At 40.7% G+C, this 22,456-nt stretch overlaps 1 protein-coding gene across 4 annotated transcripts in view; it reads right to left on the bottom strand.

Moving 5' to 3' along the window:
- ARHGAP21 (Rho GTPase activating protein 21) overlaps positions 1-22,456 on the bottom strand; it is a 450,388-nt gene that overhangs the window by 294,832 nt on the left and 133,100 nt on the right. For all 4 annotated transcript variants that reach the window (XM_029588677.1, XM_029588676.1, XM_029588679.1 and 1 more), the window contains one exon: positions 17,972-18,151. In XM_029588677.1, the coding sequence (XP_029444537.1) occupies positions 17,972-18,151 (180 nt within the window). The remainder of the gene's footprint in view (positions 1-17,971; positions 18,152-22,456) is intronic.

The following is a 22,456-nucleotide window of genomic DNA, read 5'->3' as shown; positions in this document are numbered from 1 at the left end:
CATCTCCTTTATTCAGAGCTTGGCATCGATCGCATTAAAAGAACATTTTTTTTCTATTTCAGGGGCAATTATATTTACAGGTTGGAGAGACAGCAAAGTGAGCAACTTTTGTGCCATCTGTTACCAATCATATGGCAGAATTGGAGAGATGTTGGATAGAACATTCGTCCTTCAGTGTAAAGGGTTTTCTTTGGAAAAGATACATTGACAATATTTTTGTCTTATGGGGTGGGTCAGTTGAGGAAGTTATTCAATTTCACAAATGGTTAAACACGTGACAAGGCATTAAAACGCACAATTAGTTTTAGCTGTAAGAAAATTTCTTTTCTGGATGTGTCCATTAATCAGGATGAACAGTCACATTTCATTATAAGTGTCTATAATTTCTACACTTTAGAAGTACGCATCCATATGCACTCCGTGAAAACATACTGAATGCCCGATTTCTTAGAATAAAGAAATCTGTTCAACAATTAAGGAGTACAGAACACAATCTCAGGCTTTGTCTAAAGATTTTTTTGACAAAGGATATCTGCTATCAGTAATACGCAAAGCCTACAAAAGGACACTATTATCCCAGAGAAGAAACAAAACAAGAAATAGCCGAAAGTCCTTAAAAATCCTGTTTATTGATTGATTGCCCGACTCTAGGCCTGAGTTTTGCCCATCAAGGGGCTGCTTCAGGGGCTATAATAAAACAAATAATTTAAATTAAAAAAAAATTTTATTAAAAAAAATTTATTAAAAAATTAAAAAATAATTGATTAAAAACAGACACAATACTGACTTAGCATAAGCAATTAAGCTTACAAAAAATAGTAATTATGTAAAATAATTAGTAAGAGTAAATATCTATTAAATACAGAAAGGTACAAACATATCCTGAGAAATAAAGAGGAAGAAACAAGGAAAAAAGAAATTACAGTGATCAAAGCGCATGTAAAATCAATTATATTACCTGAAACACCATATGCCAACCTAGTTTTCAATAAGGTATGATCTGATTCAATTTTATACTTTTCTTTTCATAACAGTGACAATTTTTAACAAATTAATTAATTTTTTATTAGGTTTGAGCATTTGAAAACCACACTCTGGTGTTTCAGGTAATATAATTGATTTTACATGCGCTTTGATCACTGTAATTTCTTTTTTCCTTGTTTCTTCCTCTTTATTTCTCAGGATATGTTTGTACTTTTCTGTATTTAATAGATATTTACTCTTACTAATTATTTTACATAATTACTATTTTTTGTAAGCTTAATTGCTTATGCTAAGTCAGTACTGTGTCTGTTTTTAATCTTTTTTTTTTTTTAATTTAAAAAAAAAATTTTAAATTTAAAAATTTAATTTAAATTATTTGTTTTATTATAGCCCCTGAAGCAGCCCCTTGATGGGCGAAACTCAGGCCTAGAGTCGGGCAATCAATAAATAAACAGGATTTTTAAGGACTTTCGGCTATTTCTTGTTTTGTTTCCTCACGGCTTTTTTAAACCGTCTTCCTCTTTGTTTTTTGGGTTTATCCCAGAGAGGAACTCCTAAAAGTTTCTGATAACAAATCTGGGGAAGCTGAAACCTTCACATGTGTATTACAACACATGGCTGGTTCGAGAGAAGTCAGTAACATTTTGAGAAGAAATTGGGGTATTTTAAATTTACATCAAGCATTTAAGACTAAAAAACTACAGTTTGCTTACAGTAGAGGGAGGAATTTGAAAGAAAAATGTCCTGCCTTTTTAGCAGTGGAATCTTGTGTGAAACAGAAAATTGTCAGGCATTTCAAGTGTGGATCCTGTCATAGTTGTGCCTTAATATTAAATATCAAGAAATTTGTACATCTTAAGACTGGCAAAGAATATCAATTGAACCATTTTATTAATTGCACATCCTCTTTTGTAGTTTATGTGGTCGATTATCCATATAAGAAAATTTATTTTGGAAAAACCTCGAGAAGTAAGATGCACATATCTGAGGCACAGATGTTGCCATAAATTTGCCTATTTAGAAGAACCACTAGTGGCACACTCAGTAGAGGCATCACATTTATTTGCTGAATATAGATTTTTTTGTGATGGATACCATTTCTAGACATCAGAAGGGGTGGGGGGTGGAGATTGAGACAAACTCTTAATTCAACAGGATCAAGAATGGATATATGAACTAAGAAGTCTGCAACCTGAAGGGTTAAACATCTGTATTGCATGGGGACGGCTCTTTTAGAATTACTTTTTTGTTTTTTGATCATTTAGTTGATTCTTACATCATAAAGGGATAAGCCATGTAAATTGGCTATTAGTAATTCATTGTCATAAACAAGAAATTGAGTATATATATAAAAAAAAATTAATTGAATAGACAAATTCAGATCCTATATATCTGAAATTTAAGAACCTTCAAGTTATGACTTGAGGAATACAATGGATCTATTAGATGGCATATAGATTCAAATTAATTCACTTGTTTGCAGCAATTACCAGCGGTGCATCTGGTAGAGACATTGACACTGGCTCACCAAAGATTACATCTTTTGAGGTTTGATACCATCCACAAATATTCAATGCAAAGATATTTTATTAAAATTTATTAAAACTTTTCTTGAATTGGATGTGATTAAAAATGCATGTAAGCATCAGAAAACAACTGGATGAGCCAAACAAATTTGACACCTTGGGATATTTTTTCTTTTTCATTTTTAAGCTTTTATAAATTCTTTATTGGGATGATTACGTGTTATTGTTCCCACTGGGTAGGGGCATTTTTAAATAAAGTTCATTAAGACGCTGTTCAGCCATGTTTATCATTAGAAGAAAGTGTAGCTGTGGGGCACAGAGGAAGGTTGGCATGTATAAGTTGGCACATTATGGTGAGATGAAATAGCAATTATTAGCATCGTTGATACATTTTTAGTTTTCACAACTGAATGCTTTTATAAAAATATTTTGTAGATTACAAAGATTTGCTACAGTAAGCCATGAAGCAGCCCTTGCCAGGCGAAACGCTGACAAAGTCGGACAGAACATTTTGATAGGATAAGTTCATGGAGTACAACATTCAAAGATAAGTTCTGAGAAAGTATACCTTATCTCTTGAATATTATCTGTAGTGGATAGAACATTTAGATAAGACACTTTGAAGAATTGTTACATTCAAAGACAAGTTTTGTGAAAGTATATCTTATTTTGAATATTATCAGTTGCAACTTACAAAGCAATCAACGTATATTCACATTGCAAATTAAAAATTATTTAACCTATATAAATCAGGATTAAAAAAAGAAGAAAAAATATAAACTGAATAGGTTTTAAAATAATGATGGTGCTTTTGCCTGTGTTAACCAAGGCATGCGTTGCCCAGACATTGGCATCTGAAGTTCTTCCTCCATATTAAATCATTTGTGCTTTAGTAATTATTCTGGGTGTAATCTGTTGATCACCTCAGATGTACACATCACATGTACATATCCGGCAGATACAAGATCTTATCTTTCACCTGACAATTGCTGCTAAAAAAAAAAAAAAAAAGCTGGAGGTGACACTAACTAGTTCACATGAAAGCATGATATTACCTTGGGCCAAAAAGGATGGTATTGGACAAAAAGTGACAGTCTGGAGAAATAACCAAATAAGGAGCCTGTAGCTCAGAAATACACTAGATAGCAACTAGTCAGATCCTTTATGGATGCCTGCCTTACTGACCAAGGCCCTGAAGACCACGTTAAGGTTCCACTGCGGAACTGGTCTGAAGGGTGGTCAAATATGTTTCACTCCTTTTAGAAATTATATTGCATCTGGGTGAGTTACTACTGAGATGCCTTTAATTCATTCCCTTTAGCAAAATATAGCTGCTACCTGTGCCTTCAGGAAGTTGAGGGCTATCCCCTTGTCCAGGTCTGTTTGCAGAAAGATTTGCGAGACATTTGCCTTCCGTGGGGAGCCAGCGTGGCTCCAGCAAAGCTCTTCAAACACTTGCTGGAGTCTGATGTATGCTAGGGAAATAAGGGTCTTACAATGCTTTCAACATGGTTGAGATTACCGCTGTGGAGTATCTTCTCCCACACAGGCATGCCCTTTCAAGGGCCAAGCTGTAAGTGAATGGACACGGGTATTCCACTGGAACTGACCCATGCAAGAGCAGGCCCTGACCCCCAGGTATGTGTAGTGTGGTTCCGCTCAGTAACCTTATTAGGTTTGCATACCAGTGCCTCTAAGGCCAGTCCGGAGCCATCAGGATAACCATGAGGGGATGTTCCTCTATCCTTTTTATCACCCTGCCTATAAAAGGTCACAGTGGGTCTTGGCTGTGGACATAGAGGTGCATCTATTCCTCTGGAGCCTGCCTAGGCCCCAGCAACTAAAGAATGTCAGCCTTGGTTTTTGCCCATGTCGCCATTAAGGCTGCACCCGGGTGACCCCCACTGATCAATTATCTTTTGGAAAGCTTCTAGACACAAATCTCATTTGCCCAGGTCCAGTCTGTTTCTGCTGAGAAAAATCAGCATCTGTAGTCACTACAGTCCAGATGGGAAATTGCAGGGTTACCCGTTTCTGTAGGTTATAGGGCCAAAGGCACCATTCCAGGCTTCTTCTTGCCACCCAGAGTAGCTGAAGCCGAAACTGGTGATCCCAGGAAAAGGGAGGTCAGCTTTTCAAAAAGGACTGCTTCAATGATTGCACGTGTGCTCTGTCCCTTGGGACCAGGTCCAGTGATGCCGACATGAGCCCCGGCAGCTGAAGACAGTCCCACAGTCTGGGTGACTTCTGAGTGCAGAAGGCTAGTACCTGATCAATTACTTTGGAGACCCTGTTGTGCGATAAGGTAACCGCCAGCCTTCTCTTGTTCTGTTGCTCTTTGCATAATTTATTACCCAGCCTAACTGCTACAGGAGGTGTCTCACTGCTTTTAAGGATTAGCAGCTTTCCTGAGGCAATTCAGCTCTTATGAGCCAATCATCCGGATAAGGCTGTAGCGTTATACCTGGTTTGTGCAGTGCTGCTGCCACTACCATCATGACCTTGGGTAAAGATCCTGGGGGCCATAGCTTGCCTGAAAGGTAATGCCTGGAACTGAAAATGTTCTCCCAAAACACAGAACCTTAGTATGCTCTGGTGGGAGACCCGAATGAGAATATAAAAATATGCTTCTGACAAGTACTCTAATTCTCATATTGTCACCATAAACGATCGTAATGTCTCCATTTGGAAATGGATACAAGAAGGAATTTGACGACACTTTTTACATTCAATATCAGATAGAAAGACCCATTCTTTTTCTATACCACAAAAAAATAGTGAATATGGACCTTTGCCTTTTTCCTCTGGGAACACAGAATACTGTCTGAAGGTATTGTAGTTTTAACAGCATCCCCTTTATCACATCTCTCTTCATAAATGCCATTGGAACCAGCTTCACACATTCCCTCTTCACATATCCCTTTCTTATGTCTAGCACCCACTTATCTGTCGCAATCCAAGTCCTCTCTGAATAGTATGGTAGCAGGCAGCTGCCTACTGGTACTATTGACAGAGGGATCTGCTGCATATTATTGGTCGAGCAGTTACCTCCTACTGCTGCAGGGGGCTCTGTCTTAGCTCTCCCCTCCTGAAAGGGATGGTTCTTGCTGTATGCTACGCCTGAAGGGGGAATGCCTCACTGGCTTGTTTCAGTGCAAATCCTGGAGGCGCCGAAGCCTGGACCCTCGCATTCCCAAACGTGTCTTATCTTCAGGCAGTCTGGGGTTTTGATTCACCAAGATCTTTCACTTTTTTTTTTCTGACTCCTCTTCAAAAAGGAGGTTCCCTTTGAAGGGCAATTTGCAAAAGGTGTGAAGTGGATGCTGAATCCACCAACATTTATGTATCCATAGGAGCCTTACTGCTGCTACTCCAGAGGCCAGTGCGTAAGACAAGGCATTCTAGCCAGGTCAAACATTGCGTCTGCTAGAAATGATATGGCAGACTAAGCGGGCGGTTTCCGTACTCTCTGGAAACTGCTGGATCCAGCACAAGGTAGCTCGGGCTGCATACTCACCACAAATACAGGCCTGCTAAGCCACACAAATTGTAGAAAAGGCGTGGTTCAGAATGCACTCTACCTTCCAGTCTTGAGGATTCTTTAAGGCTGGCCCTCTTCTATAGGAATTATTTTGTGTGTAACTGCTGAGACCAAAGCATTAACCCGTGAGATTCTAAGGAGACTATTTCTCTTCCGAAGCGGTAGGGGGTAAATCCTACTCTTAGTCCTACCCTCTTTTAGTCCTCCATTGGGGGTTATCCCATTCTGAAAGAACCATGTGCTTTAAGGCCCTGTGTAATGGGAACAACTTCAGAGGTTTCCTGCTTCTTTGGAGAATGGGATTCCCCTTCTGTAGGGACCTTTGGGATAGGGTCTGTTACCCTTAAAGTGAATAATACACTAGAAATGAGGGCTGAAAACCTCTCTTTCTGGAATTATCAGACTACTGTCAATTCATCCTCTTCTGAAAAGAATGCCCCCCTTTTCCTGAAAGCCCCTAGTAGACCCCTGGATGAGATCTCTTCCAAACAGGAACCTTCCCTGGAATCCTTTGGAAATGTGCAGAATTGTAGGGTGGAACTGAGATCCCTCCCTTGTTTGCTGAAGTATTGGCCCCTTCGAGTGGTAACTGCATCCTACGGCTTCAAATGAAGGGGGGGGGGGGGGTGTCCCTCCAGATAGATGCATTAGTAGTACAAATTCCGGGGCAAAACCTCCCTGCCAGACTCTTATATGCCCTGGCTGCAGGGGTTGGGCCTCCCTTAGTGGGCATTTTAGAACCTGACCTTCTTCCTGCCATGATATCTGAAGGAGGGGGAAGGGCATTTTGCCTACCCAAGAGCAAAGGACTTCTTTCCCCTAGTGCAGGCTTGCCTGGTTCAATCATCAAGTCTGCTCTTCAACAGCAGAAAGAGGAGGGGTACCATCCACCTTTAGAGCCAGAGTCTGGATCACTCTCAGAAACGGGAGAAAAGGACCCTGCCATGCTTGGGACTTGCTTTGGACTCACAGGTTGTACTCTTCCCGCCTCTGTGCATGGCCGCAGGAGGGGCTGTTGGCTGCCACAGTGGTGCTATGCACTCCTTGTGGTAAAATGCTCTGCTCCCTCAGGCGGCGTCTGCTATAGCTCTGCAGCCAGTGTTGCTGCGGCCTCTGACGACGGCAAGTGATCTCCCTTTTTACAAAAAAGGGAACGTGGCATGCCAAATACGCGCCTACTCCAGCAAATGCCGCTGTTCGATATCCTCTCACTTTCCAAAACTACCACCTACTGTTCTCTGGGGCCAGCTGTGATCAGCTTATGTCAGCTTTCCAGCCTAGGCCTTCTCACTTTTTTTTCTTTGTTGTTTGCCTGTACCTCAGGAGGGCAGGGCAACAGGAGGGAGATAGTGAGAGAGAGGGGACAGAAGAGAAAGAGGCTTTGAGGACCCCCCTCTTTTTTTTTTTTTTTTTTTAAATCAAAAAAGGGGGCCTTCTCTGGTTCACCTAGGTGAACCTAGTCCTCGCATATCTGCAGCTGCCAGAGACTACTGGCAACTGCCTAGGACCACACCTCCCTTATAAGCCCATAGTCTTCTGATTGTCAGCAATGGAGGGAGAAATCTCATATGTAAGGACTGGTCTAGCCTAGGAGGAAGAAAATGTTTTTGAAAAATTGAGAAATCTAGCCTCCACATTATGAGATCACACAGCAAATCTTTCAGCACATAAAAACTCTCTCGCCTCTCAAAACATGTATGTAGCATATATTGTTCCATCTAATCAGATCTGAAGTTATACACACACACAATTAGATTGGATTCTTCCAGGAACAAACCACATTATCAGAATCTTCTAATATAATTGGGAAATGTCCCCTAGAAAAAAAAACAGATGCAATACCTCTTCAGTAATTATTCTTAAAGCTAGACAATGAGCTCAGCAAGGACATACTATACTAGATCACAAGATCCACCTATAGACAATCTCAGAATACACATTCCCCGTTGGAGGGAGCGTTCCAGTGAGCGCACTGTGGATGGAACATGCAGCCGAGCTATTGAGACTATCTTAAGATAGTCTCAAGGGAGTCTGAATATCTTGCCTTTCTAGACAAAAGCAAATAATTAGTCACTACAAGTGTGGCCACATGCAAAGAGAAGAGAACAGAGACACACTGGAGTATCAACATGGAGATGGGGACAAAAGAGACCCAAATACCTTAGTGGCATTTTAGTCAAGGCCTGATAAGATGAGGAAGCTTTTGATCCCATGGTTTGAGGCCTGTAATCTATAAAGTTTGTGACTTTTTTTCAGTAAGAAATAACATAGGCTCCTAGGACAAGAGACTATTGTAGGACTTGGCTTCTGTTCTGCGTGAAAGGATATGAAAGAAAGCAACTCAGCGACAATCCAACAAAGTGTTAATACGCCACAAATTTTCTACCAAAAGGACAAAGGGTTAAGCATGAAGTAGACCATAGCTAGAAAACTAGAAAATATCAACAAGCAGTGAGAAAGCACAATTTCATCCGTTTAAAAAGCAAAAAGAAAAGCCTGTATCGTAGCAGAGAAAATTTCACAGAGTAGCTAACTATAGACATGGGGGAGGGCCATAGCACAGTGGCAGCAAATGAAAGTCCTGTGTAATAAAATCAGCAGCACACCCGCAAAAATATATCCAAGTGGAAGAGAGTCTAAGCCTCTCTTTCAGTCCATAGCCATGTTCTCAGTCAAGCTTTTGACAATCAAGTTAAGGCTAAACTTCCTAAGTAGTAATATTATGATCACAGACAGAAGAGCTCAGAAAGAAACAGATTAAGGGGGTGGCCAGGGATGTGGTACATTGTGGCAAAAGTTCAAGGCACATAGAATAGAGTTCAGAAGCTCAGCAGGCAGAGCGAAAAAGCACAGGGACAAAAACAGAGAAACATGATAGCTGACAGACCATAGGATAATCTTCTCTGCCCATCCACAAAACAGCTCAGCTCCCCGCCCCCCCCCCCCCTTCACTTCCTCAGAGATTCCCTGTGCTTGTCCCATGCTTTCTTTAAATTCGGATTCTGGCCATGCGTGCCTCTACCGCCTCCATGGGGAGGCCGTTCTACGCATCTGCCACGCCTCTCTTTAAAGAAATATTTCCTTAGATTACTCCTCCATCTACCCACTTTCATCCTCTTCCCTCGACTCCCTCATTCCACAACCTCCTTCCCATTGAAAGAGGCCCGCTTCCTATGCACTTCTATCTCAAATTTATTTAAATGTTTCTTTTCATGTCTCCCCTCTCTCGCCTTTTCTCTAAGGCAGGGGGAGCAAACTGGGGGGGCCATGAACTATCCTGAAGTCTCTGTGCAAGCTCATCAGGTAGGGGGGCTGCCAGAATGTACCGACACCATCATAAGCATTCCAAACAAAATGAGAAATGCTTATAGAAACATCTGTGGTTTTCTAGAATAAAAAGGTCATCATAATAAGCACCACTGGTAAAATACCTTTACTGCTTTCAATGTAATCATTGGTTCCTCTTATATCACTCTTTCTAATTTTTTTTATGCAAATAAGTAATTTAAGAGACAATTCATAAATAGTTTTATCTTGTCATTAGTTCATGCTTGCGCAGACAACGTATTCTTGCCGAGTCAGTTCACCAAACAACAATCACCCGACACGCGTGTTTTGTAAATTTCTCATTCATCCTCTCTCTACTTTGGATTTAATTTGTTACCATTCCAAATCCAAGCTCAAAGCCAGCTGCAAAACTCAGGGCTTACAAAATGTGTTTCTGAGGAAAGAGAGATGAAGTGGCTTGCCTAAGGTCACAAGAAGCATCAGTGGAGGAAGTGGGATTTGAACCCTAGCTTGCCTGGTTCCCAGTCTGCTGCTTTAACCACTAGGTTAACTCCTCCCACCTCTTGTCTCTAAAATAAATTTACACTTTTCTACATAAAAAGAACTGTTCCGTCCCCTTTATCATAATTTTTGCTGCCCATACCTTTTCTAGTTCTCATATGTGTTTTGAAATGGGGCAACCAACTCAAGGTGTGGTTGTACCAAAGATCTATTCATGAGATTCTCAATTTTATTCTCAATTCCTTGCCAAATAATTCCTAAGATTCTGGACCCAATTTACTAATCACTGTTCCCATAGGTACAAAATGGGAGAAAACCTTTTGGTAAACAGACCCCTGCATTTTTTGAGGGGGAGGTGGGATTACCAAAACTGCACACTGGGCTAAAGGTGTGAAATATCCCACAGTGCCTCTTAGGTCATTTTCCTGCATGGAAACTCCTAATGTGAACCCCAGTATTGTGCACATACAGTTACATTATTTTTCCCTATATGCATCACGCTGTACTTGTCCATATTTAATTTTAACTGCTATTTAGATGCCCATTCTACTCACAAAATGCTTGGGTTTTAACTACTTTTAATACTTTGTGTCAACTGTAAATTTGGGCACCTCGTTCTTTGCTCCTCTTCCAGATCATTTATGGCTCTGTTAAAACACAGGTCCCAGTTCAGATCCCTGGGGCAATCTATTTACCGTACTTCTCTACACTAGAAAAACTGCCCATTTGGTCCTAATCTATTTCTGATCCTTTAACCAGTTACAAATCCATAAGAAAACATGGTATGCTATCCCATGACGTTTTTATGTCCTCAGCAATCTGTAAAGGAGTTTACCAAATGCTTTTGGAAAATTCATAGCCACTACACAGACCATCTTACTCTTATCCACATGTTTATTTACATCTTCAAAGAATTCTAATAGATTAGTGACTTCCTCGTGTGAAATCCATGGGAGTTACCCATAGGACAAACAATTCAATTCTTTGCAATAGCTTCCTTCCAGTATTTTGCCTGGCACAGAAGTCAGGCTCACTGGTCTGTAATCTCTTGAATCATCCCTAATGTCCTTTTTAAAAATTGGAAATACATTAGCTAGCCTCCAGTACTCTGGTACAGCGCAGATATGAATGCTAGATCACAAAGTACCAGTAGGCATGTCTGCAATTTCATGTCTGGGGGGAAAACTGCCTTGCCCTGGCGATTTGATACTGTTTACTGTTTAGTTTGTCTGTTTGCTCTAGCATTGCTTCCAGTTTCACAGTGATTTACCACCAGTTCCTCCAAACCATCACCTGCAAAGAATGATCCACTGCAATGGAGACGAAGCATATAATTCCTTTAAACATAGAAACATACATAGAAATGACGGCAGAAGAAGACCAAACGGTCCATCCAGTCTGCCCAGCAAGCTTTCACTCCCCCCCCCCCCCCCCCACTTATCTATTACTCTTGTCCCTTTTAAGTGACTTTTTTGTTCTATTTCCCTTCCACCCCCGCACACCAATCTATTTAAAGGTCAAATATGAAAAAATATGGATGCATAATAGCCTCCCAGTGGAGGTGGTGAGGATAAAAACAGTAACTGACTTCAAGGAAGCATGGGATAAATATAGGGGATCGCTAAGGAAGATACGAGAATCATCATGCTAAATTGATTGGAAAGATGGGCAGATTGGATGGGCCATATGATCTTTTTCTCCAGTCATATTTTCTATGTAAAGCCATAAGTCACTATCCCCCCTCCCCAGGAAAATGTGAAACCTGCATATAAGCCAAGGTTCAACATTTGAAAGCCTCCAGTGGTGCAGCAATGAACTTTCAGAAACAGGCTAGGTATGTTATCTTTACCTCTTAACATCGCCCTAATGATACAGGTAGACATTTACCTTACTTTTGAGAACTTAGAGATGTAGCTTACTCACTCCACCCAAACTCCCATCCACACCTTCTCTCATCTCCAACTGGAGCCGGCAGGAGGAAATCGTTCACTTTTGCCAGCTCCATTGCAGCTGTACTTTGACAGCATCCAGCACTTAATACGCAGTTATTAACGACACTCGATCAGGGAAGGGACCCGACCAGAACCGAAGAGTGAGTCCTCCTGCCGGCTCCAGCTGGGGATCAATTTGGAGATGAGAGAGTGTGTGGATGGAAGTCAGGAGAGAGGCAAGCAAATTGGGGGAGGGGCACAGAAAAGTTATTGCAACTTGTGGTTTTTGTAAAAAAAACAGTGATAGGGAAAAGGGGGACAATAGGAGTAGGTCTATGCATTTAAATTAAAAAATATATATATATTTTTGGCAGTCAGAGGGTTCCCCCTCTTCTTACAAAAATAAAAAACAAATCTGAAAAAGGACTTAGCTATTTAGAATCTGATTTTAGGAACTGCCTGGCTAAGCTTAGCTATGGAACCCAATCGCATAAACTCTAAATGGTTACATTTTGATAAGCTAGATTTAGTTGAACATTCAGCTGAAAGCCTAGCAGGTTAGATTCAGGTGAATACTCTCTTAAAGATAACCAGCTAAAATTGGCCGATATCTGACCCACTCAGTGAGTCCGAATGCTGAACTCAGTTTTTCCACGATTTCCTTAGCCTCCACCCTGAGTGTTCCTTTTATTCTCTCATCACCTAGTGGTCCAACTGACCCCCCTTGCAGGCTTCTAGTTTTTGATGTACTAGAAAAAGGTGTTTTGGGGTTTTTTTTGTTTGTTTTTTTATTAGATGTGTCTCTTTAGAAAATTGCCCCTCAAATTCTCTCTTTGCCCACCCTAATGAATATTTTGCATTAAATTTGCCAGTTCTTATGCTCTTTCCTATTTTCTTCTTTAGCACTTGTTTTCCTTTTTCTTTTCTAAAACACCTATTTGGCTCCAATAGCCTCTTTCACAGCACTATGAAACCATACTGATAGGTGTTTGGCCTTAATACCTTTAACATGTGAAATACATTTTATCTGGGTTTCCAAAATGGTGTTTTTAAATTATCCATACCTCATGCAGATTTTTATCCCTTCTAACTGTTCCTTCTAATTCTATCATTTTATAATAATCACTCTTCTTAATGTTAAATGCTCTACAGTAGATTCAGCTTTCATTTGTATTACAATAATTAGGTCTAATTGTATTATGTTAGGATCACTATTTCCAAATAGCTCCACCATTACACCATTCACCAGGTACCACAAATCAATGAGAACTATAGCTCCGCCTCTTGTCAGTTCCAGGACCAGCTCTCCAAGCAGCAGCTATTTTAGGACATCTAGAAAAGTACTACCATAGTAGTCCCTGAGGAGCCATTCATCCAGCCAATATTAGGGTAACTGAAATCTCTAATTATTATTATATTGCCAACATTAAAAGACTAGCATTTAACAATCCACCTCACTATCCTGGCCAAGGGGACAATAATATACCTCCTTTTCAGGTTTGGAAACAAATTTTCCAAAATGTAAGTGCCAGCCAAATTTTTAAAAATTCAGCAAGAAAAATTCTTTATAGTTTTTTGTTATATTTTTATTTTGCTATTTTTCGCTCACCCACTTCCCATCCAGCCTCTTTTCTCCTGTCCTTCTTTCCTCTTCCTGCAGAGTGATGGCAGCTCCTCTGCTCAACCAGATGGCAGGCACCAGGCGCTGAATTTCAAGCACCCGGGCAACCGGGTACCAGTGGATTTTTCCACTTCACTCTTCCCTGTCATGTATCAGTGCCCATTCACTATCTTCTTTTCATATCTTTGAGATATATATTACATGTATACATGTATATGCTTTACTTAACGGCAATACACTCTTAACTTTCCAACAGTGGCATTAACATGGGTGGGCAAATAGGTCTGAGCCCTCCTAGTTGTACTCTTATTCATAAATAATGCCTTACCGAGTGCACCTGACAAAGAATTTCTAAGTAGGCTTTAACAGCTTCATGAGTGAAACTTTAAAATATTTTACATTCATTTCAAGCACTTACCAACATTAAAAATGTCTTATTAATCTGCATTTATTTTATTGTAGTTTATAAATACATAAGAATATCATGTAAATAGCAAAGAACATAAGCATCAGATCCAATCAATCATGTAATAAAACAAATGCCAATGTATTCTTTCATGAATCCCCTTTCTAGAAAAGCAGAGATAATTATAACAAAATAAAATAGCACTAATCATAATCATAAGTGCATAACAGAACTAGGGCAGATCATTTTACAATCCAACATGCAAAAGAAAAACAAATTCAAATTCTGGTATCACCTCAGCAAAACAAAATCTTTTTACTGCTAAAAACAGTGAAGTAACAAACCCCAGCAAAAAATAAAATAAAATAAAAAATAAGACACCTAGAACCTTGCCATTCTATACAATCACAGCACTAACTCTCAGGCAATAAACAGCACTCTTATTTATAAAAGGCAGCAATACAAATATTACACCAGGCCCCAGAACACTAATACACCACCTACTGGACAAAGCAAACAAAGCTGGACTGATACAAATCCCTACAGAGAAGATGTGCACTGCTGAACACAGATCGGCCCTTATCTAATAGAGAAACAAGGGACTGCCCAGGCCTTCCTGTGACTACACCTCTGCTTTCCAAGCTTAATTATTATACTTCTGGCATTGCATACAGACACCTAAATGTATTATTTTTATTATCTGTAATCTGCTCATTCTTAGAGCAGAGCTGAAGGCATTTATTGGTCTCTTGATACCAACAAATTGTAGGTTTGAGCTGCCTGATAAAGGAAGCATAACTTTTCAAAATCAGTCAAAAATGTATTACATTAATCCAGTACTAAGGCTGTCGCCTATAAGTTGTTTGATGACCTTTATTTCTCCACATAACTGAACTATACTAGATTACTTTATGCAGAAAATAAGAAGGAGACATAAGCAAAAACTAACAAACATATTTCATCACAATTTATGTAAAACTGCTGAAATCAAGAGACTGAGCTGACAATGAAATGTGTCGCTATGGAATAATATCACTTGGGCACGACCATGAACTCTGTCACAGAAATGTAAAATTCATTGAAGTTTCATAATTATGATAGCTCATGTATTTAAAAAACGGACATTGTTAAACTAGAAGGGGGGGGGGGAGGTGGAATTACAGATGAATAAATGCAGATCAAACTATAATGTAATCTTATGTGTGCATCAAACCTTTCTTCTATGATGTAACTAACTTTAAAGGAAAGGTCTTGTGAACTGCAAAGTAAAAAAAATAAAAATCAAAGTCATTCAGATATTTTGATCATTTGTTGATGCCTTGGTTTACAATTTAAAATGGAGTGAAATGATGCAATGCATGTGATGTCACATCCCAACAATGTTCTCTCTAAGCTGTGCGTGGCCACACACAACTTTTCTCATGGCCCGCAAGCTTTTACCCTCCCCCTCCCATGCAGGAAGACCAAGAGGGCCGAGGGGGAGCTCATCCCACCACAGCCCGAAGCAAAGAAGAGACACCCCAAAACTCCAGGTGCTCCTCCTCCTGCCTGCCTACATGGCCCCTGAAGAAAAACTGTTGCCAGAGGCAGGTGACCAGAAAGGATCAGTGTCTGAGGCAGGACTGCTGTGGATTCCATCCTGCGGCGACCCACAAAGAGGTAGCCCAGACGCAAGAGGGAGTCTGAGGCCCTGTAGGACTGTCTATGTGAGTGAGTTGAGAGCCTGTGGTGTGAGAGACACCATGTAAGAGAGAGAGAGAGACAGCATCTGAGAATGAGAACCTGAGTGTGTGTTTGAGGCAGGAAGGGAAAACACAGGTGGACGGGAAAGAAACAGGAGAGAAAAAAAAAGAGATCATGTAAAAGGAATTATATATATTTTGAATTTTTATTGATAGTGTGTTATTTTGGGGAATGTGCATTACATATTTGTATTTTGTTCTTTATTCAGTATTCCACTGTTCATTTTCTGGTTTCTCAGGATTTCCATTTTATTATTGTCTACTTCTAATTTATAGCCCTTTATTCTGTATTAGGTAAGGGTCTGTGTTTTGCACATGTAACTGTGGTGCCAGTATTTCTGCTGGCATGTAGTTTTTCTGTACCAGTACGGCTTGTTCTGTTAACCCCAGTAGGTGGTGTATTAGTGTTCTAGGGCTTGGCATAATATTTGCATTGCTGCTGTGCCATAGATAAGACTGCTGCTATTTGAGTCCTGAGATAGAGCTGGTGTGTGTGTATGTGTGTGTGTGAAAGAGCATGTATGTGTGAGAAAGAGTATGAGTGAATATGGAAGTGTGTTAACCTGTGTGTATATGTGAGAAGGTTTGTGTGCATACTGCTTCAATGTTTCCTCTAAGGACTGGGTTGCTGTAGCAAAAAATGGATAGGCTTTTTGCATCAAAGAAAGTGTTACTCACAGGGTAATGAAACCAAAGGTTTTTGCTCACGAGCAAACATTTTTGCACACAGCAACCCCCATTTTTAGAAGGAACATTGCACCCTAGAACAGACAGCAACTCATAGGTAAATGTCAGTCACAGAAAAGGAACACAGAAGACACCAATTGCTTAGGCACAGCAACGGAGAAAGGAAAGGTTAAACCAGCATTTCCCAAGCTTTTCAAGCCCAAGGCAAACCTACACTAATAAAAACGCTGTGTGACTCACCAGCCTCCAAGAAGCAGGCAGTGCAGACAGAGCGGACAAATTTAGTCAAAGGAAGTACTAGTGAAGAACTGAAAGACCTAACAGCCTCTTCCAGATCTTAAAATAAAGAGAGAGGGGGGTGGGGGACACACAAACCTATCAGGATGTGCCAGGTCCCTCTATGTACAAGTGCAGAAGAAGGGAGAGGTCCGTGTAATGTGGGCAGACCTCCCCCCACTACTGCTATTCCCAGCCCTTGGAGCGAGTCACACCTGGTGCTCAGTGCACGATCTCCCCGTCTCACTCAGCCTAGGGACAGAATAGAGGCTGGAAGATGTCAAAGGAGGAAGCTCAGGAAAGGGATGACTAGGAAGGGCCATGTCCTGCACAAACCATGGGCCCAGCTATTCTTGCCCATCCACTCATTACCACATGCTCATGCTGTAAGCTAGGCAGAGGTGGCAGGTATGTTTCTCAAAAAGGAGCCCCAGCATCTTTAAGAGCCACTGCTGGGGGTCTCTTGTTGCTAGAGCAGAGTCCAGGTGCTGGTCTGGATCTGATCCCTTCCCCAAGGTACACCGACTGGGGTTAAACGCTGGGTTAAACTCTTGGCAATAGGGTCACTGTTGGGTGCCTGCTGAGCAAGGAAATAGCAGTGAAATATTGCAACACTGTAAGAGATTCCTCTGACTTCTGTTAGTGAAAGGAATGAATGTTTGTGTAGGCCCACAGGTCTACTGAGATAGAGGGATCAAATAACCAACAGAGCCCCGGGGCAAGAATTCTACCAGGAATGCAGGCAATCTAACTTGGGACACAATTTCAACCAAGCAGTAAAATGAAAATGCCAGGCAAAAACACACAAATATGTTTCAGATGCTCCTTAATGTACATAAAATAGAAAAAAAAACAAAACAGCTGCAGTCTGTGAGACCTTTCCTTAAATTTAGCCACAGTTTATACAGTATTGCAATTATAAGACTATCCACTTATTTTCTCTGTTTTTCCATGAACTTGCAATATCTTGCTAATAATTTATCACAAAATCAGTGATTAATGTAGTGTAGCTGACAGAGCACTTTTACTGTAATTGCTGGTAAGAATATAATTATTTTGACGTATACTAAGCAGAGGTTCTAGAGCAAAAAAACCTTTCCCTGAAGACTTACCTGGTCGATGCAGTCTTCACTGAGCTGGGCTCCTAATTTTGTATGCACGTCTAAAGGCTTGAAGAGGCATAACCAGATATGCCGAGAGGTCAGGACAGACGCAAGACGCTGCTAGGGAGGTCAGCTAGGTTGCCTGCACTAAGCCAATGCACAAAAGGTACCAGGGGGCTTGCAACAAAGTGATTTAAGGTTTCGTGACATGCATTCCTTTCCACATGGACCTGGGTTTCCTCAGCTTGCTATGAATCTTTTTCCAACCAGCAATTAATAAGAAACTGTCCGAGAGCTACAGAGTTTCCCTGGCTTTTTTATTTTCCTGTTACCCCCCTTTTCCTTGTTTGATCCAAAGTACTGACCTTCAAAGAAAACTGAACAGCAGACTCCGGCGGGTAGACAATGAAGTGCCTTAGCGTGAAACCAAACCCCTGCGAATTCCTTCTCAGCACTACCGACTTCGGACCAGGCCAACAGAAGGTTTCTTCCTCCGACGGCGATACTGCTTCACTTTGCTCCCGTCCATCTTTGTGTTTTGACACCTAAAGAAAGGCAAAACAAGCAAGCATTAGTACACAGCACAGGCAAGTTTAATAAGTCACAAATTAGGCAACGTTCCTTGATCTTATTCACTAATCGGCAGCAACACTACCTGCACGAGCAGCACAGCCTCATTCAGCCCAGAACATAAAACTATATCAGGTCTTCCTCCACCAAATGCAATCTGAACTGTATATGAAGCAGTACGTGAATAAAAAATATGCAGAGAACAGGAAAGACTTTGCGTGTCCATTAATGAACTTTCTCTTACATAATGAACAGCGTCATTTGTGTAAGCAATGTTGAACTTCCACATCCCACTTCTTTTGAGTGTGTCCACGCGCACACACACACAGTCAAGTTCAAGCCACTGACCATAGCATGTGTTTACTCGGGCATCCAAAACGGCAGCAGCAACCGCTACACCAGCTCAGCTAGGATCTTAACCCTGCCTCTAGCTCTGCTCCTCCAAAAGACAGATACATTTAGTCAGTGCCTAGCATCCAAGCTCGCATTCTACAAATTCTGTCACCCAAGAAACAACAATTGGAATGCAGTAAGGGAGGGGAAAGCAAACAAGCTCCTTGGGTTAATGCAACATCTACATTCAGCAAGTAAAAAAAAAAAAAAAGCCCTTGCAAGAGGCCAGTGGTACTGTTATGTCACATGATCTACAACTAAACCCTATGTGCCACGGCATCGTTCTCTGCCGAGGAGCTGGCTCCCCGAATTCCACAAAGAGACGACAAGCTCCCACTGTGCACCTCCTGCATGCCCAAGCACAGAACAGAACGGGTATTTATCGGTCTTTGGAAGATGCGCTACCCTCTCTCTCCTCTGTAATATTAGTCCCTCCCCTCACTCACACCACCCCTCCCCCCTAAAATGTAAACGCAACTTTTTTTTTAAACTGAAGTTACAATGTGCTGCTATGGAAAGGACATCAAACCAACTATCTCCTCTCCCCCTGGATCCATGCTATGCCCCCAACCCCCCTACATCTTGAGAACCAGGCCCAGAAATAACTATCACACAATCAATGCCCAAAAATATTATTCCAGAACCTCCAAACTTGTACAACACACATCAAACTACACAAAGGTAACTGGTATCATGAATCATTAAACACAATGTGGAACCACATGAACAAACCATCAATGATATTGTCGCTATATCTGTAGGACCTCTGGACTACGTGAGTTTGTTAAGCATACAGACTCATTTTTGTAGTGTACAGGTCCAAATTGCTTTTATTAATCAGGAGGTCAATTTTTAGAATTTTTAGAATTTTTTTGGATATTCTTAAAATATTTTATAGACCCAAAACGTCGTTGGTCACTATATATATATATATATATATATATATATATATATATCTCAAGCACCTAGTTGCATTATGTCAAACCCTATATATTATGTCAAACCCTATATATCTGTATCTGCGGTACCATCGACCGCGCAACGCGGTCGATGGTACCGCAGATACAACAATTCAAGATGAAATGGAACCTTAAGGAAGACAACTTTGCAGACCCAAAATTCTTGCTGGAAGAGCCGCTGCCCCTGAAGCAGGACCAGGACGGTCTGAAACACGATCGTGTCGGGACTTTGCATAGATGAGTATACCTTCGGGATATCTACGGGACTTTAAATAGATGAGTATACCTTTGGGATATCTACAATTAATAATGCATTTTAAGTGTTACAAAGTGGCCTATATGTATAGGGTTTGACATAATGCAACTAGGTGCTTGATATATATAGTGACCAATGACGTTTTGGGTCTATAAAATATTTTAAGAAAAACAAAATCCAAAAAAATTCTAAAAATTGACCTCCTGATTAATAAAAGCAATTTGGACCTATACACTACAAAAATGAGTCTGTATGCTTAAACTCACGTAGTCCAGAGGTCCTACAAGATATAGCGACAATATCATTGATGGTTTGTTCATGTGGTTCCACATTGTGTTTAATGATTCATGATACCAGTTACCTTTGTGTATTTTGCTGTTTGTTGTACCAGAAATAACTATGACATGCTTGCTAAACCAAATAAAGTGGCCAAAGAGCCAAGACAAAAAAAACCACCAAGGGGACTCAGAGCAATTTCTTAGAACAGAAATGAAACACTGACAAAATATTCTTTCACTATAGGCAAGTGGGCGCGTTGCTAGAAGTACGCCTGGTGTGCAAGCATGCACTGCTGAATTCTGGCCAGGAGCCTCTCTCAAAGTGGTAAAACAGGAAAGGGCCCTTGGGTTTTTCTTCTAAAGGCTCTCATTTGCCTTCAAACTACAAAAAGCAAAAAGGTTTCCTAAAATAAACAGCACTCTACATACAAATGCTGCCTAATGTTTCTTTCTCGACACCTCCCTGCCCCACCCTGGAAATGAAACCAAGTGATGTACTGCACTGCCCTCTCCCTCTTAGGACTTAGCACGTTGGGGTGGCCACAAACAGGCCAGACTTGCAGGATACCCACAATGACTACGCACGCACGAGTCAGAGCTGCAGACAATGGAGGCAGTGCACGCAAATCTCTCTCCTGCATATTCATTGTGGATATCCTGAAAACTGGGGCCGCCAGTGGCTCTCGAGGACCAGAGGTGGCCCTCTCAGCAGTTTTACCTTGGCAGTTTCAACTAAAGAAGAAAAGCTGGGAACACAAGCAGAGAGATTCCAGGACAGCTGAATTAGGTGTTAGCCAAGGGCACGAGGGTATGTTTTACTGGGATTTTGCAGTAAGCAAAACTGTCAAAGGCACGGGTGGAAATATATGTAGAAAACAAAGGCACCAGTCAAAAAGATTTAGGAGCCACGGAAAATCTTATTTATTTATTTATTTATTTTGCTTTTTTTGTGGTTAAAACATTAAAATGTGCCATGCTGAGTTACATCAGAAGTCTCCTGAGTCCAGCATCCTGTCTCCGAGGGTGCTAAATCCAGGGGACACATGACCAGCAGACCAGCGGGATCTCAAAGAACAGATCCACTATTTGCTCAGTCTCAGGGATAAGCAGTGGCTTTCCCAAGTGTGCCTGGCTAATAATTGTTTATGGACTTTTCCTCCAGAAACCTGCTCAAATCCCTTTTCAATCAATCAGCTACGCTAGATGCCTTGACCACATCCCTCTGGCAGCACAGTCCACAGCTTGATTATGCAATGTGTGAAAAAAAGAATACTCTCCCCCATTTGTTTTAAATCCGCTACCTGTTGGTTTTAAGGCGTTTCCCTCTAGTCTAAGTACTATTTGAAAATGTAAATAGCCTTCCCTATTTACCTGATGCACTGCAATCATGATTTTATAAACCTCTACTATAACCACTTCTCAGTCATTTCTTCTCCAATCTGTTTATCCTTTCTTTACGTTCATCCCCTCTATCATTTTTGTTACTCTTCTCTGTGCTTTTCCTAGTTTTCCAACCTCTTTTTTGACATAGTGCAACCAGAACTGCACACAGTACTCAAGGTGCAATCACATTATTGATTGATTCAGCTGGCCAATGATATCCTTCACATTATTTTCCATTCCTTTCCGTGTTCTTAACATTCTATTTGATTTCTTGACCACTGTTGTACACCGAAATGAGGATTTCAACGTATTGTCCACAATGACACCAAGATCCTTTTCCTGGGTACCTACTCCTAACACAGAACCCCCAATTTCATACCTACACTTAGGATTAATTTTCCCCTAAGTGCATCACCGTTGCACTGCCCACATAGAATTCCATCTGCCATTCAGATGTCCAGTCCCCCAGTTTTGCAAGATCATGCTGCAGCTTCTCACAATCCATTCATGTTTTAAAAACTCTGAATAATTGTGTCAACTGGAAATTTGATCGCCTCACTCACTGCATTCCATTTCCAGCTAATTTATGAATATGTTAAATAGCACTGGTCCCAGCACAGACCCCAGGGGCACTTCACTATTTATCCTTCTCCACCGGGGAAACTGACAAACAGAAAAAAAGAGAGACCCTGTAAAGGGAATTTATTTATTTATTTAGATTTTTTTTATATACCGGCATTCATGAACAGGTCACATCATATCGGTTTACATAGAAAACAAGGGGTGCAATGAACAGTAGAACTAAACTAGTGCAAGGGGAATGCAGTTGGAATTGGCAAAAGACAAAGAAAAGGAAGGTGGAAAAAAAAGCCTGTGACCAACCGATTAGAAAAATAAGATCAAACAACAAAGGTAACAAATAAATAAATAAAATAAATAAAAGTTTTTGACTTTTTGTGATTGGCATATGTTATCTTTAGGAATGTGCAAGAGTAGCACTTTCTCTATGCC

This window comes from Rhinatrema bivittatum, chromosome 2 (assembly GCF_901001135.1).
Source record: "Rhinatrema bivittatum chromosome 2, aRhiBiv1.1, whole genome shotgun sequence".
Lineage (NCBI taxonomy): Eukaryota > Metazoa > Chordata > Amphibia > Gymnophiona > Rhinatrematidae > Rhinatrema > Rhinatrema bivittatum.
This window is presented reverse-complemented; position numbering and strand designations above follow the sequence as displayed.